The 15331-nt window shown below is 41.6% G+C and overlaps 1 protein-coding gene across 6 annotated transcripts in view; it reads left to right on the top strand.

Annotated features, from left to right (window-relative positions):
* The window catches only part of HHAT (hedgehog acyltransferase), a 347324-nt gene that overhangs the window by 123094 nt on the left and 208899 nt on the right, over positions 1-15331 (top strand). For all 6 annotated transcript variants that reach the window (XR_010150711.1, XM_016938140.4, XM_001169263.6 and 3 more), the window contains one exon: positions 11657-11807. Coding sequence is in view for 5 of the 6 variants with exons in the window: in XM_016938140.4 (XP_016793629.3) it covers positions 11657-11807 (151 nt within the window). In the remaining variant the exon portion in view is untranslated. The remainder of the gene's footprint in view (positions 1-11656; positions 11808-15331) is intronic.

The raw sequence follows: 15331 nt of genomic DNA, 5'->3' as shown, positions 1-15331 counted from the left end.
TTTTTGAAAGACTTAATTGTTCACTGATTGGAGATTAAAAACCTGTCTAAGTATAAGTAATCAGAGTTTTTTAGCTCAGTGTTTAAGTACCAACTGTTGTTGAAATAACACCTGTGCACCTATCTAAATGGTAATGAAATGCCAGCAAAGTTATCCATTTGCTTTTTCTCATTCTACAACATAACAGTGAGAGGAAAGGGATAAGACATTTGACGTCTGATCCTTGTTTTGAAAGCTGGGGAGACAAACATATATCAGTTAGCATAAGATTCCTTTCTTTTTCCCCTCTTTTGAGGCATTAAACATTCTAAGGTTCATTAAGATACAGTAGAAAAAATTTTTATAAATTTTCTCCTTGGATTAGAATCCTAAGGTTATTTAAAATTAATGCAGTGTAAACCTAAAGCTACTCTGGTATTTACTACTCTGGAACTTGACTGTTCAATTACAGATATTCTATGTAGTGTGAAGATAATTTCATGGTGCATGCTTGCAGAATGGAAGAGATGCCTGCTTGATGTGCTGTTATAAATATATACTGAAATGTAGCAAGTTGCAGCACAGTTATTTAAAATACCCCCTATTCCGTGCCTTCCCTTTCCCCCTTTCTCTCCTTCCCCCATAGTCCCCTCAGAATACCATGATCTTTGTTCATTCTTAATTAACTCATTATTGTGCTGAGGTAACTTGGTGTACGGACAACTTCTTAGATGCAGAAAATACTTGTATGTTTCTTTTAAGCCAGGTTGACATATGGAAATCTGAATTTGTTGGATACTTTGAGGGGGGTAATTATTTGCTTTCTAAAGGGATTCTTTACTTTTTTGAAGGATTTGCAATAGAATCCTTTAATTAATAGTTAATTTCCAATTCAGTCTACACATAGATTTTACAGAGCACTTCTTTAGGCAAAGTGAGTGATGGACTGTATTAGTTTGTTTTCACGCAGCTGATAAAGACATACCCGAAACTGGCAATAAAAAGAGGTTTAATTGGACTTACAGTTTCACATGGTTGGGGAGGCCTCAGAATCACAGAGGGAGGTGAAAGGTACTTCTTACATGGCGGTGACAAGAGAGAAATGAGGAAGAAGCAAAAGCAGAAACCCCTGTTAAACCCATCAGATCTTGTGAGACTTACTATCACGAGAATAGCATGGGAAAGACTGGCACCCATGATTCATTTACCTCCCGCCGGGTTCCTCCTGCAACACATGGGAATTCTGGGAGATATAATTTAAGTTGAGATTTGGGTGGGGACACAGCCAAACCATATCATGGACTCTGCCTGAAAATGTGCTTTTTAGAATTTTCAGGACATTTTGCCTTGTGTAAAGCTCCCTTCGGCTGGGCACGGTGACTCACGCCTGTAATCCCAGCACTTCGGGAGGCCGAGGTGGGCAGATCACAAGGTCAGGAGATTGAGACCATCCTGGTGAACACGGTGAAACCCTGTCTCTACTAAAAATACAAAATAATTAGCTGGGCGTGGTGGCGGGTGCCTGTAGTCCCAGCTACTTGAGAAGCTGAGGCGGGAGAATGGCATGAACCTGGGAGGTGGAGCTTGCAGTAAGCCGAGATCGTGCCACTGCACTCCAGTCTGGGCGATAGAATGAGACTCTGTCTCAAAAAAAAAAAAAAAAAAAAAAAAAAGCTCCCTTCTTGTCCCACATTATTTCATTAAGTCTTGCTTGGCTATGTGTGTGGAGTATTACTTTGCTTCTGCTGTGTGGGATCTTCTTCCCTGCATTTCTTGAATCAAGTACAAGATGTCAGCAGGTGATATCCTGAGGAACAAGATGGGCAAATAGGATTTAATATTCTACCTAGGTAAATTGTCTCCTCCAGCAACACATCTTTCCTTTAAAGAGGGACATTTTGGTGGTTTGAGCCCGTTAAGAAGCAATTTTCCAAAACCAAATTTTTCCATGTCTAACATGTTCAAAGAATAGTCACTCTGGGAAGTCAACTCTCTCTTGGGTTTCCAAGTTAATAACCACTCATTGTGACCTTGAAAGGATCAGTTTGGTGTTAAAGAAAAAGAAGAAACAGTTACCTGGGAGAGTGTTAGTTCATGGTTGCCCAGTGTAGAGCCCTTTCTACAGATCACTGGCTCCTCTCATTTAAGGACAAAGCAAGGGAGGCTGATGGGAGGCCAGGAGGCAATTTTCATGCAGCTGTTGAAGCTCTTTTTGGGGCTGACTCTTGACCTTGACCGAGACCACCTCTGGGAGCAGCTGAAAGGCTTCCCGAGATTGATGGTCCTTGGCACACTAAGTGCCTGTCTTCTTGTCCCTGTCTTTCACGTCACCTGCCCTTTATAGCAGAAAAAGGTATCTCTCATTGTGCCTGTGCTTCTTTGACCTGGTATTAGTTAGCTTGAAACAACTCAAAGAGCAAATCTGTTCATCTGGAGTTGCTCACCACAACACACCGCACCCTCATTTGATCTCAAATACCTTTGCATACGTTGTGCTCTTTGAGGCTGGATTTTCTGAGGACCTTAAAGCTCATTCCCTGTGTTTTTTTGGTTTGTTTCTTTGTTTCCTGCTTGAAATAATCTCTGTCGGCTCCCTTTAACAACTCCCTGGTCAGCTTCACACAGGCTCTGTTCCACGTCTGGCCTCAGTTGTGTGTGAATCTAGTAAACGTGGTGACTTGGAGACAGCTGACCCAATTCAAGTTCCGACCCTGCCACTTGTTAGTGTGTGATCTTAGGCAAATTTTGTAACCTTTCTGTGCCCAGGTTCCTATCTGTAAAATGGGGAGTAATAGTAGTTCTCACCACAGACAGAATGGAGCAAACACTGGTTTCTCCATCCTTAGTTTAAGAAATAAAATATTACAACATAGTTGAAACCTGATTGGGTTCCCTCCTGATTGTGTTTCCCACCCTGCCCCTAAATGGCAGCCACTATCCTGAATTTGGTATTTTTATTCTTCTGTATCTGTTTATGCTTTTACTGTTTGTGTGATTATTGTTTTACATGGATATTGGTAAATAATAAGGCCTACGAGAGACGAGATGGAACTGTCTGAGAAGCCACGCGTGAAGGGTGTGTAGATCCCACTTTAGCAATTGTAGGTAGAGGAGAGTCCAAAGCTCTGCCATAGTTCTCATCAGGAGAGCACCAGGTTTTGGCTTTGTCCCCTTCTGTTTGGCTGCTGTCCCTCCAGGCCTGTTGATGGACCCAAGGAGCACAGCCTGGCCTCTTTGTATTGTTTTGTGCCTTCACGCAGAAAGGAATTATGCAGCCAGAAGTTTATAGCCCCAAATCACTCTCTAATCCACTCGAGTCTGTTCTTGCTTCATTTTACCAACATCTGCTTTGTTCGTTTCTAGTTTTAGGGATGTGATTAATGTTCCTCCAGCTTCTGACTCGTTGCCTTTTTTCCCCTTTCTGTCTGACCTCTCTCCCTGGTTTGGTCTTACTTACTCTGAATACTCAGTCTTTGCATTTCCTGGAAGCAGCCCTAAAGCCTCTTCTGTGAACTGCTCACCAGCCAGATGCAGCGGGTTCCTGGGACCACCCCCTTTTTGAGCACCAGAGGGTCAACTACCGGGTGTGCATGGCCTTGCCATCAACATGCACAACCAATTGTTTAGAGCATATTATTGCTGTACTATGAGTAGGGGATTTTGTGATATAGACCATGCACAGGCAGGTAGATTACATGTGTCTGTCCCTCTTGGTCAGAGATTCAGCTTAGGATCTCCTAGTGGATGAGTCTGAGCTACTGGTTTCTGACCATTTGTCCTTCAGCAGGCCAGTGACACTGTTGAGCTCAGAAGTGGGGACACTAGCTTCTCCCTTGTGGGGCTGCTTCTAGCTCTAGAGGTTTAGGTTGAATTGAAATGACACCAGTTGCTGTAGTCATTCATTTCCAGAATTCAATGCTAGAGATGACTGAATTCCTTTTGCTTCTTTGGCCCCTCTGGCCGGTCAAGCTTCACATGAGGTGTCCCTGGTACCTCTCCCTGACACGCTGCTCTTCCTTCTGGGCTGTAGCACTTGCTGCTCTGGAGTATGTGGCAGCTGTTCCTCAGTTCTGCCCATGACCTCACTCCCTTCCCCCACCAGTCACATTCACTGACTTTGGTTTTCTGGGTGCTGATCCATCTCCTCCTGACCAAGCACATTACAGAACTCCTGTGGGGCAATAGCTACCTTTTGTTCAGTGTGTCTGCAGAGCCATCATGATGACTCTGAGCACTGGTGGGTTGACCACCTCAGGACATTAGTTTCTCTTCCTCCTTCACCCCCGGCTGGGAGAGAAAATCTCCAAGTCTCTGTTGTAGCACTTCCACCTTATGTTGAGGTTCCTGGTCTGTATTATTCTTGATTCGTCTTTATATTTCCAGTACTTACCCCACATCTTATATATGAGAGGTTCTTATAAATAACCTCGTATGAGAAAAAACTTATTAAAAAAAGTCTAAGCTTCTTGAAGCTACAAAGCTTTAATCACAAAAAAAAGTTAAGCAAAATCTAGAGTAGGTTTGATGTGGACAAAGTAAAAGTTATTAGAGGGACTTGGAACAGAAAATGTCCAGATGAGAGGTCAGGCCACGGACTGACACAGGGGCACAAGCTGGTACACACAGATAGAGCATGCTTCCTGAAGCTGAGGGAATTGGGAGCCAGTGCCTGACACACACGATGAGATTCGGAAGGCAGGGGTCAAACATGCAAAGATGGCAGCTCTGCAGCCAGCCCACAGAGCTGAGGGGCACCTCTCTCCAATCCTGGCAAACGCTGGCACAAGACAACTGGATTCTTTCTGTTGCTCATGAATTTTCATGAGGCAGTTGGTGAGTTGTTCTCCAGGTCTGTGGGGGAATTAACAATTCAAAAGGTGATCTCATACTACTCAGACCCTTGTGTTTACCCCCGGGAAGATCTTCTGATCATTAACAAGGTTCACTGGACATGCTACTCTGTGTTGTGTGCCTGTTGCTTGGAGGTCCTGATGTTCAGCCATGTGGGGGATGGGCTTTGGGCATCCTGTAATCTGGTAGACAATATCAGCAAGTACAAAAAGACCTGTACGGTAATGAGTAGTAGAAATGTTAGTTGCACTTCCTCATGTGTGATACAGATAATAGAATACTAGAATTGAAATCATATAAGTAAAAGATTTTTTAAAAATCTAAAAATTAATATGTAGAGAAGGTACTTTTGGAAGCATGGCCTTTGGAGAAGATGCCATTGATTTTGGAGCCAAGAGACCTGGGTTAAAGTCCCAACTGTGGATTGACTCTGAGGCTTGTGAAGGTCACTTAATCCTAATCAATCTTTGCTTTCTAATATGATATATGGGGGCAATACTTGTGGGATAGGGTGGTAAAAATTAACAGTGGGATAATATACATGAAAGTGCATTCATTCCTTCATTCCATTCATTTGTTCAGCAAATACTCATTGCTCATTTTGTGTTATGTGCCAGGCACTGGTTGGTGCTAAGGAGATGAAATTAAAGAAGAAAGCTGCGATCTTTGCCCTTCAGATCTTATAGATAACTAGACTATACAGAAAGCTGAACCACATTATGTACTTGGAAAGTACCATGTGACTATTTTAGCTAGGGCAGTTAGAAGAACTTTAAGAAATATGGCACTTAGATGGGTAATGGCACTTTAAGGGTAACTCTACCCTTAAGGGTAGAGTTTTGACAGACAAAATGGAGGAAGGGGACCTCTAGGCAGAGAAATTGAGTGTGAGCAAAGAGAAAGTGAAGGGAATAATTGGATAAAATGAGTGGTTCAATGAGGACAGGAATGTCAGGGCAGGAAAAATAGATTGGGCCTGGCCTTTGCTTCTCCTTCCCATTCCCTCCACCTTTCAGTGTGAGATTTTTAGCCACTCATTTGTGGAATAGAGCCGAGAGGAGGGTGATCAGCCACATGGGATCCAATCACTAACTTCTTCATTTTTAGTTAAAATTATGACAAGGCAAGATTAAACACAAAGAAGGGCTGGGTAGGTATGTATGTCAATCTGGGAAGGACTAAATTCTAGGGGAGCTAGTTGGGATCTTTTCTCTAGCCCTCTTAGAAGTCTTGTAGAATTTGACAGTCATCTCCTTTTGTCTTGAAAATCTGTGCCATTTATAGTTTTCAGGGGGAGAAGCTAAATTCTGTTTTTGATGAGCTGAGTTTAAGATGGCCCGATTGGAAGTGGCCCGTTGTTAGGCAGAATTAACTACACATTTAGTAACTTCAAGGCAGTAGCTAACCTAGTGCTAGGACTTCTTTCTCTCCTTTTTACCCATGTTCTTGATACTGGGAATACAAGGTCCCAAACCTACAGAAGACTCGTTGATTTGGTGGCAGGTCTGAACTTCAGTAGAGACTTAAAAATCCTCAGAGCTGACTGTATACACTTCCCGGAAGTACTGTGATACAGTTCGTCTTCCTACTGCGGTATAAGGTGAATTATTCATTCAATTACTTCTTAAGGAAATGCTTATCAAACATCAACCATATGGCAGATATTAAGTGCTGGGAATGCGAGAGGTATAAGACACCACTCCTGATCTTAAGGAACCTACGGTCTTAAGCTATACACACATGTGTACAACTGTGGTCTGATAGGATAAGGACAGACAGATCATAAGAAGGAAGTATGATGAGAGAGGACAGATCATAAGGGAGTATGATGAGAGCCCAAGAGGAAGCAGGGTGGCTGCATAGCTGACCTCTTCACCCCCTTCAAGTTTTTGCTCAAATGTCCTCATTTTGATGAAGACCACCCCAACTCTCCTTTTAAAAAGGGCAGCATCTGCCACCTCAACACTTCTGAGCTCCCTCACCCTGTTCTACAGTTTTGCTTTTTCCATTGCATTTATTGTCCTCTGTCCCAGTTGGCTGTCGCTGAATAACAAACCATCTACAAACTTACTAGCTTAAAACAATGATTGCCTCTGTCTCCCTGTTCTGTTGGTTGACTGTACTTGGCTGGGTAGTTCTTGCTTGGGATCTCTCCTATAGTTGCAGTCAGACATCAGCCAGGGTTGCCATCTTTCAAAGGTGTAACTGGGCAGGATGTCCAAGAGGTTTTCTCACATGGCTGGCCATTGAGGCTGCTGTCAGCTGGGAGCTCAGCTGATGCTGTTCACCAGAACATCTTCATGTGGCCACTCTATGTGGCTTGGGCTTCTTTATATGACAACTGGGTTCTAAGAGATAGTATTCAAAGATTGAGCATTCCAAGGGGTAGGAAGTGGAAGGTGCCAGGCCAATGGCAGACCACCCTTGGAATTAGGACAGCATCACTTCTTCTATATCTATTGGTCCTAGGACCTGCCCAGATTTACTCTTGCTGGGGGAGTGGCAAGGTCACATTGCAGAAGACCATATGGGATGAAAGATACAGTTGCAGCCATTGTTGGGAAGTCATTCTGTCATACTTCCTAAGTTAATATAAAGTTTATTTTTATGCCTATTTTTTGTTGACTCTTGCTAGGGTATAAGCCCTATGAAAGCAGGTGTACCTACTGATGCATTCCAAGCACCTAGAACCATGCTTGGCACGTATGTACACAATGAGTGTTTGTTAAATGTTCAATGAATGGTGTCTGTTCCTCTGTGTTTAGGTTGTTGCCTGTCCTCGGGGTGTGGGTATTAATCTCATTCCTAATTTACATTCTTTTCTCTTTTAACAGACCGTAACACTCTGTAAGGGCTGTTAGCATGCCTTTTTATTCACCACCATATTGCTCAGTGCCTGGCAAGGAGCTGATGTTCAATAACTGTATGTTAAGTGAATGAGATGAGACCATATTTGAGCTGGGATCTGAAGGATACATAGTATTTTGCCAAGAAAAGAAGGAGGGGTAGAGCACAAAGGCAGAAAAAAATACTGTGTGGCAAAAGAGAAGGATAAATGAGACTGCAGTGAAACTATGAGTCCCCTGAAGCTAGGTCCCACCCGATTTGACCTCTAGTCTATTTCTCATAGGACATAACTGGTGATTCCATTTGTCGTACCCTCTGCACATGCTTGTTGAATGAATGAATGTCAAAGGAGTGTGTGATACATGAACTCATATATGGCTTTTTTTGTGGGGGAAGCAGTTGGGTTAGATAAAATCAATAATAACTCTTGCTAATTGAGAAAATCTTATACATACAAACCCAGAAATATTTGTTAAAGTATTGAAAAATAGTAAAATGTAATATTTTTGAGCATAACAAAAGCTAGTTCAATTTGTCACATAACTTGCAATCAGAGTAGAGTCATTTATAGTCTTATGTTGCCTTCCTGCCCATTGTATGCCCAAGAGAATGCAGCAAAATATTTAGGGTCAACCCTGAAACTTAGACCAAATCTTAAAAGGGAAAGAGACTAATTTTTAGGTCAAGGGGAAAGAAGAATGAGCCATGCATTTTTCTTTTTTCTTTTTTGAGACAGAGTCTCACCCTGTCACCAGGCTGGAGTGCAGTGGCACGATCTTGGCTCGCTGCAATCTCTGCCTCCCAGGTTCAAGCGATTCCCCTGCCTCAGCCTCCTGAGTAGCTGGGACTATAGGCATGCACCACCATGCCCGACAAATTTTTTGTGTTTACTTAGTAGGGATGGGGCTTCACCATGTTGGCCAGGATGGTCTCGATCTCCTGGCCTTGTGATCTGCCTGCCTCAGCCTCCCAAAGTGCTGGGACTACAGGCGTGAGCTACCGTGCCTGGCTGAGCCATGCATTTTTCAAAGGGGATAATGAAAATCAACAGCAAGACAGCAGAGTAGTGAAATCCACGGTACAAACACAATTTTTAAAGAAAATTAACACAAATTATTATTTGTAATTTAATCTTTAAATTTAATAATGCTTTAAAAATCTTGTGTCTTTTCTATAAGCTTGTAAACCAGATATTAAAATTTCAAGGAAAAAAATCTATTTAAGCCTTTCATATCTTAAGCCGTAAGAAATATTCAGTGACAGGAAAATAGAGCACTTGTATGGCTTCTTGTGCTTTCCATTCACATAGCGGTTTAAAAAAAACCCAAAATCAAGCCCAATTACCTTATCTTTAATTATATTTAGCAGTAGAGTTTATTAAACGTCTATGCAAAATCAATCTTTTCCTTCGCCCAGTTCTGTATGAAAGTACTAACAAATAGTGAATATTTTGTGCAAATAGTGACTCATAAAAATGTAGACTCAGCCATAGATTTTAATTTATATGCCTTGGATCTGACAACTGTACAAAAATAATGTGAAAAATAAAGCAATACTTGAGACATGAAGCAACCCATTTTTCCTGATTTGGCATCCTGTTAGCAGGGAGAAGTCTGTGGTGCTTCATATATGCAAGAGCTTGGCACGGCCTTAACCATGCATAGTCTTCCATAGGTCCATTGATGCCTTCAGTTCTTCAGGTGGATCATTTTCAGCTCTGGAAGCATTGTGCCCTTTAATCAGTCATTCTTACTTTTATGTCCTGCCATCTCTAGTTGTGGAATTTTTCTGGCTAGAGCCTAGTGGTTCATTTTGCATGAGTTGCGAGCCTCCCTCATTGCCATCTCAGCCAGTGAAACTGATTTATCACCCAGAGTGATCACATGCCTTTCAAGTATTTTATGATAGTATTGCTACGACATATGTCTGACTTCTTGCTGAATGTGTGGTGTATACCTATATTCACATGTATATATATTCACACACACACACACACATATCAGATTTTTTCCTGACTCTTTATCAGGCACGTCCAAGAATGCTGAAAGTTTATTCCTAGCCCTTTCAGCAGGTATGACTGTAGTCTGATTTCCAAAAGTCTGAAGAACCTGTTTGATCACTTCTGAATGGGAACAAGACGCAGCGGTTCCTGGGGGTTTCTCCTTGTAGGACATATGGCTTTCACATTTGAACCACCATCTGCCATCACCCAAACTGTATATTCAGAAAGTGGCTTATGTTTTTCTTCTGGCACCAGGGTTACCATTTATAGCCACACACTCGATAATGGTGACATTCTTTCAAAGATCCTAGTGTAGAATCAAGGAGGTCAGACAGTGGTATTTTCTGCTAGTACCTCTCTGAAGCTTGGTTATTTCCTTCAGAATATCCCAGAAGATAACCTGGTCTGCCACACCGACATGTCCTGCAGTAATTTTCTGCAGAGTGGGGAGGGCAATCTTGAGGTGAGAGAGCATGTGGCCATTTATCATCTTCCCTGGAGGTTCCTTCTGGGCTTGGCCTGTGGCCTTCTCCTTGTGGGCACTGCTCTGGCGGACCCACTGCCTCCTTACCCCACTAGACCTCAGGCCTTCATGTGAGTTTTCTTTTTCTTCTTTTTCTTTTTTTTAAAAGAGCTTTATTGGAAGATAGCTCACATACCATAAAATCCACCCATTTAAAGTGTACAGTTCAGTGACTTTTAGTATATCCACAGATATGATTCACCTATCACCACCACCAGTTTTAGAATATTTTCATTGCCTTCAAAAGAAACCCCACCTTTTATTCATTGCTGCCCTCTCTCCCCAAGAAACCACTAGTCTACTTTGTCTCTATAGATTTCCCTATTCTGGGCTTTCATATGAATGGAATAATACAATATGTGGTATTTTGTGACTGGCTTGTTTCACTTAGCTTCTTGTTTTCAGGGTTCATCCACGTTGTGGCATTTATCAGTATTTCATTCCTTTTTATGGTCTATTGTATGGACAGACCATATTGTGTCTATCCATGCATCTGTTGATGGATGTTTAGGTGGTCTCCTCTTTTGGCTATTGTGAATAATGCTGCTATGTACATTGGGGTACAAGTTTTTGTGTGAACATATGTTTTGTGTGAACATTTCATTTCTCTTGGTTATATAACAAGGAGTGGAATTGCTGGGTCATATGTAACTCTGCTTAATCATTTGGGGAACCACCAGACTGTTTTCCAAAGCAGCTGCCTCGCTCTACACTCCCAGCAGCTGTGCCTGGTGGTTCCAGTTTCTCCAGATCTTCATCAACACTTGCTGATCTGACTTTTCGATTCTAGTTATCCTAATGGGTGTAGACTCACGTAGGTTTTCTTTTTTAACTGTTAAATTTTGTGGGTGCATAGTAGATGTGTATATGTATGAGGTGTGTGAGATACAGCAAACAGGCATACGATGCATAATAATTGATACAGGCATTCAGTGTGTAATAATCACATCAGGGTAAATAGGGTATCCGTTACCTCAAGCATTTATCTTTTGTGTTACAAATAACCCAATTGTATTCTTCTAGTTATTTTAAAATGTGTATTTAATTATTGACTAAAGTTACCCTGTTATTCGGTCAAATACTAGAACTTCTTTTTTTTTTTTTTGTACCCATTATCATGTAGGTTTTAAAAGATTTTGGGAAGGATTTTCCCCTTTGTAATAGTTTTTAATGCAATGTACACATTTTGGGCATTCTCTTTCCTAGCATCTGTAAAAGCATGACTCCTAAGAGGTCCTCTTGCCTGTCACAATAATGAAATTTCATTATTTGTTAACCAAAAAATTTCATTGAATAAAACCAATGTGGGATACTTCTGTGAAATGTGCGAGTTGAAGGGAGGAAGGGGTGTGGGGAGAAGCGGGGCAGTTGGCATAGCTCCTGGGGTGTTGGTCTCCTCTAGGAAACTGCTGTGATTCTCTTCCATGTGTCTGACTGGTCTGTTTGCCTTTCAGGAGGACTGGCGTTAGCCCAGGTGCTCTTTTTCTACGTGAAGTACTTGGTGCTCTTTGGCGTGCCCGCTCTGCTCATGCGCCTGGATGGACTCACTCCACCCGCCCTCCCTCGCTGCGTGAGCACCATGTTCAGTTTCACCGGGATGTGGAGGTCAGGCGCTGGGATTGCTAAAGTTGGTCAGGCATGTCCAGTGGGAGGAGCATGGCTGGGCCGGCCTCAAAGGGTTCGGGCTACTATCCTCTCCCTGTCTCTCACTCAAGCTGCATTTGGCATCCATTTCTTCATCCTACTAACAGGATGACTAATCCATGCTTTCTGGGTCTCTCACAATTATGATTAGTCTGTGTAGATAGGTGAGATAAGAAAGTTTTTTTCTGAGTCTGTGTACCGATGTACAAAGGGTTATGTTTGAAGTGGTTTCTTACTAACCTGGGAAAGGCTACTGTATCTTGATTTTTTAAATTGCTTTCTCTTTTTCTTGCAAATGACATCAGTGTATTTGAGACTGTTAAGAAAAATAGACTCAGGATAGTAGGTTAGGCCAGTGTTGCAGTATACTATTTACTAAATCTAAGTTTCATTTTTCTTATCTCTTAAACAGTAGTAAAGATAATCCCTGTCTCCAGGAGTTGTTTTGAAGATTAAATAACCTAATGCATGTAGAGCAAGTGGTATATAATAGATGTTTACAAATGTTAGCTTTAACACTTGTGTTATTCCTATGCTCTGTGGACATGATAGATACTTTTTTCTGAAATTTTCTTTCTTTTCTAGATTTTGACCCATAGTCTTATGGTTGGTGTGGAGTCTCTTTTCCTTAGTCCCCCTGCCATTTCAGATTGTTGTTTTCAACGTGATGGACTTGTTGCTGTGTTCCTCTTATCGCTTCCAGAGGGTAACAAGTGACAGGATTGAGTTTGCAATTGAAAACCTAATGGAAGAACCTCAGGGTCAGCACTGGCACAACCATGGGAGTTGGTGCCTTATTCATGTGGCTCATTCCTTTTTATTTTTTAATTTTTGAGACAAGTTCTCACTATGTTTCCCAGGCTAGTCTCAAACTCTGGGCTAGATCCTTCCGCCTCAGCCCCCCAGTAGTTGGGATCACAGGCTTATTCATTCTTAAATTTCATCTCTATAGGCAAAAAAACCAAGACACAGGTAGGGGAAGAGCTCAATAAATACTGCCATATCTAATGTTGCCATTCAAAAGGAGGTAGGTAGCACTCAACATCCTGATTTTTCATAGTAACTTATTACAGATGCTGAATTTATCAAAGCCTCTCTAAATACATTTTATTTTTGGTCTAGTTTGCTTCTTGGAGTAAGAAATTTCATATGGTTATTACAAGGAATTGCAAGGAATGAATTGCAAGGAATTGCAAGGAATGAATTGCAAAGAATTGCAAGGAATGAATTGCAAGGAATTGCAAGGAATGAATTGCAAGAAATTGCAAGGAATGAATTGCAAGGAATTGCAAGGAATGAATTGCAAGGAATGAATTGCAAGGAATCGCAAGGAATGAATTGCAAGGAATCGCAAGGAATGAATTGCAAGGAATCACAAGGAATGAATTGCAAGGAATCGCAAGGAATTGAAAGGAATTGCAATTGCAAGGAATTGCAAGGGATTCAAGGAAGGAATTGCAAGGTTTCTTTTTGAAAGAAACCCTTCAAAAGGTGGGGTTTCTTTTGAAGGTAATGACATTGCAAGGAATGTTGAGTAGTTACTCTGATTTGTCCTTACTTCATCAAATATCACACGTTGCCCTGTTTTCATGGCAAGATTGCGGAATGTTGGCAAAGAGGTGCTCTCTAACTAGAAGGTCAGGGAGTGGTTTTTGTTGAAAAGGTGACCCTGGTTGGAAGGCTCTGTTAACTTTTGATTTACTCATCAAAGTCACTTACTGAGTCAATGGGTTGGGACCCAGCATGATTTGGGAACATGTCACAAGTGTCTGGTGTGAACCTTGCACAGTCCCTCTGCCTACTCAGTGTGAATGCTTGTACTCTTGCATTTCTTGGGAAGCACATACCCCTAAAAGGCTTCTCCCATATTGGCTGGCATGATAAAACCATAACTCCCTGGCACACATGCTGGTTTCTGGGTCCATGTCCATAAATACCAACCCACTGTGTCACCAGAGGCAGTTTCGGCAGTTGACTATATTTCATATTCAAAATGATTGTCTTGTCCTTTATTTTAATAATTTTTTTTTTGTCCAAGGAAGACCTTCAGTTCTGTATCAACCACAGAGGTGGAGAGAACATGTCTGTCAAGACCTTTGTCACTGTCTTGATTAGAACTAGACTCATATAGTTGAGACCCCAGGCTGCTGAAACAGTCTCTCCTCGCCCTCATTTAAGACAAATGTGGACAAAAGAGTAGTAATGAAAAGTTAATCTGAGGAGGAAGCCCTGGGGTGACCCCTTGGAATGATGTCGTTCTAAAAAGAGGTGTTTCTGAGGGCATGTGACAAAGTAACAAAGAGGGCCTTTCCTGGGAGTGACCTAGACTTTTATCCTAGCTTCTTTAGCATGCATAGGTGTAGGTTTTCCACTCCACATTTTTAGGTTTCTTGAAGGATTTTCCAGGCTACTAATTATACTTAGAAACACACAGGTCTTTGTACAGAATGGCCATTCCATACTAAGTAGTTAAATTTAGGTGTGGAGATGAGCTTTTTCTGAGGCAGTGTGCAATGTAAGACTCAGAAGTAGTTTTTTAATTGAAAAACATAGAATAACAATTAGAGTGTCTCTTTTGTGTGATTTGCAGATGCTCCTTTACTAGTAGGAGGAGGTTGACCATGTTTCATGTTCAGTATCTGGTGGCTTAACCCTGACACTGGTCCTGGTCTCATTCTCTAACTTTTCTCTTTAAGAATGCTTGTTAAAGGAAACTAGGCTTTGAATTTGTAATTTCTATTAACAGCTAACCTTACTTTTTCTGGGCCATCTGTTGAAGTATTGCTGCAGACAGGGAATGGCTCTCTTCCTAGATTTAGGTTTGAGACAAATTTAATCATGAGCAGATGTGAATGCTGGTGCTGCAAATTATTCTGCTGGGTCATGTCAGCTATTCACATGGTGACATAAAGGGCATGGTGGATGGGAAGTGGAGAGAAGAAATGTAAAAACAATCTCCAGAGATGACTTAATGCTTACCTGAACTTCTCAAAGATCTACGCTGAATGAGGTTTAGAACTGCTGATAGAGGAATATTTAGCACCCCCCCCTTTTTAATGGAGCCATACCCTCCTGAACACCGTGTTGACTGATTGCATCATCTTTCAGCCTACTTAGCATTGAGAGACTTGAAGTCAGCAGCCTGCCGTGTCAGAGGAATATGAGCTCTACATCGTAGAACAGATAAAATTGGCCATTACCAGAGAGATAATCTTCCTTGCCATGCTAGTTCAAATTGACTGTGAAAAATTGCAATTCACCAAGAAGGCCCAAACCTGAAAGTTAGAACCTGATGGGTTTTTCTTTCCTCTTAAATCTTCTTTTTCATATAATTTCTGCTCAGATTATTTACAGATATAACAAGACTCCAAGGAGTACGTGTATTCCCGCTTGCATGATTTTTCTGGGGTCTTATGGACCTGAGAAGTTGATAATTTTCTGCTTAATTTTTGGATTTCACGTTTTAATTTAGATGGGCTGAGATC

Source organism: Pan troglodytes, chromosome 1, assembly GCF_028858775.2.
Source record: "Pan troglodytes isolate AG18354 chromosome 1, NHGRI_mPanTro3-v2.0_pri, whole genome shotgun sequence".
Lineage (NCBI taxonomy): Eukaryota > Metazoa > Chordata > Mammalia > Primates > Hominidae > Pan > Pan troglodytes.
The sequence above is the reverse complement of the archived record's forward strand: the minus strand, read 5'-3'. Positions and strand labels throughout refer to the sequence as shown.